The following is a 1,944-nucleotide window of genomic DNA, read 5'->3' as shown; positions in this document are numbered from 1 at the left end:
GAGAGAGAGAGAGAGAGAGAGAGAGAGAGATGGAGGTTTGGGATAGGTAGTGTCTATGTATCCACGCAAACACACAGCATGTAAGACGCTATTGATATGATCGAAGTTTGTTTTCATCAAAACATAAAGCCATAATCTCGCATGACGTAGCAAGGACTCATTACCTGAATATATTTGGGGCCTCATCCGTGAGTTCGCTGTCTCTGTGTCGCTCCAGGGCGTCGATGAGGGTCTGGCTCTTCCTCAAGAGAATGTCCACGTCCTGGCTCACGTGACTCAGACGCCTGCTGTGTGAGTCGCAACTGCTCTTGTCGAGAAAACTCGCGTGAACGTCCAGAGGGAAACGATTATGGTGAACCTGGGGCGTAAGATCAGGAGGAAAGGGGGGGGGGAGAAATACAAATAATTTGTTAATACGATTTGACGGGTCTAAAATTATAAAAGGTAAATAGCCTTTCTAAATAGAATTAAAAATATCGTTTTCCAGTACCACGCTGTAAGTTTGAATTCTGCATAAAAGTGGACACTAAAGGGCTATGGAAATGCCATTGTTAGAGATACGATTCCTGGTTTGCATTTAATATAAGAACAGAACCATAGAGCTTTAGTATGTTTTTCCTCAGCTCATAGAAATTAGATCACAAGAAAATGGCAGGCGTCAGTGGAATAGCGGCTAGGAGCTTGACTGTCGCACGAGGAGACCCGAGTTTGGTTTCCAAGATAGCAGAAAAGCGTTATTAAGTATCCCAGACTTTTTGCTGTGATATTGTATCCCTTTTAACCTGGTTGGTGTTGACAGGTAGGGACAGAAGCCTGCTTTCTAAACCATCTAAAATGTGTCTATGGGTGCGTTAAAAACACCATCACTTAGAGAATGGGTGCTACGACTCGACACTGTCAGAGCCAAAGAATGTTGTGCAGATACTCCAAAGTATAAATATAGGAATACTCTACAATAACTTAATATAATATTCTTCGCATTAAAACTGAATGAGCAAATTATGTGTGAAAAACAGAAAGGCTAACCATTATACAACAAACATTTATTAAAGACAGGTAACTGTGCTTTGTTCTGGAGAGACAGCGGTCAAAATAGGAAAATGTAGGACTTTAAACTATCTACAGGTCAATTATCTGTCTGTTCTTAATGACATTGCATTAATATTATTGTTTTATTGTTTTTGTACATCGGGTGAAAACGAACAAAAATACCCTTCCCTGACAACACAAAAACTATTTCAAGTGATGAGAGTTGACAAGCACAATCTCATTTCAGTTACTTGCGTCATTTATACCATCATGGAATATTACATGATTGAGACCGTATAATGGATACCTTTATTATTTATCGTTTTAACACAAGAAAGACGCCCGTGTCTTTTTCAACAACAATTCAATATCCATCTCTGTACAGAAACCTCTACTCAGGAAACAAGAGTTATTCGGCCTCTTCTGTGTGCCCGACACTCGAAATAGGAACAAATTGAAAAGGATGCTGTGAGGAGGGACGCATTTTTTTTCAATTACTTTTTGCTTGCCAAGCACATCAGCCAATGACGCCTCGGTTCGTTAGACTGACCTTCGAGATAGTGGCGCGCCCTTACGAAATTACTGTCTAAATTGGATTCCTATGAATGGGATCACTGCGCAGGGGAAACTGGTCCGGTCGATATTGATTCTAAGACACTGACTGAGTGACCGTTTCAAATTGTTTTAATAGTACATTTCCCCCTGTCTGTCTGTCTGTCTGTCTGTCTGTCTGTCTGTCTGAATATGTAATTATATGTGTCTGTGGACTCCATCGTTCTTTCTTCTTATCAATTAACTTCTATATTTCTCTGTCTGGCTGTGGGGGGTTCTTGTCCACCTAATCTCTCATGCTTTCTCTCTATCCCCCCCCTCTCTCTCTCACTCTCTCTCTCTGTTCTGCGAGAGGGACGGTCT

At 41.2% G+C, this 1,944-nt stretch overlaps 1 protein-coding gene across 1 annotated transcript in view; it reads right to left on the bottom strand.

Moving 5' to 3' along the window:
• Window positions 1-1,944, bottom strand: part of LOC106011034 — a 249,731-nt gene that overhangs the window by 242,147 nt on the left and 5,640 nt on the right. Inside the window, exon 3 of the mRNA XM_035968178.1 lies at window positions 165-358. Within this exon, the coding sequence (XP_035824071.1) occupies window positions 165-358 (194 nt within the window). The remainder of the gene's footprint in view (window positions 1-164; window positions 359-1,944) is intronic.

The sequence above is a fragment of the Aplysia californica genome, unplaced genomic scaffold (genome assembly GCF_000002075.1).
Source record: "Aplysia californica isolate F4 #8 unplaced genomic scaffold, AplCal3.0 scaffold00044, whole genome shotgun sequence".
Taxonomy (NCBI): Eukaryota; Metazoa; Mollusca; class Gastropoda; order Aplysiida; family Aplysiidae; genus Aplysia; species Aplysia californica.
The sequence above is the reverse complement of the archived record's forward strand: the minus strand, read 5'-3'. Positions and strand labels throughout refer to the sequence as shown.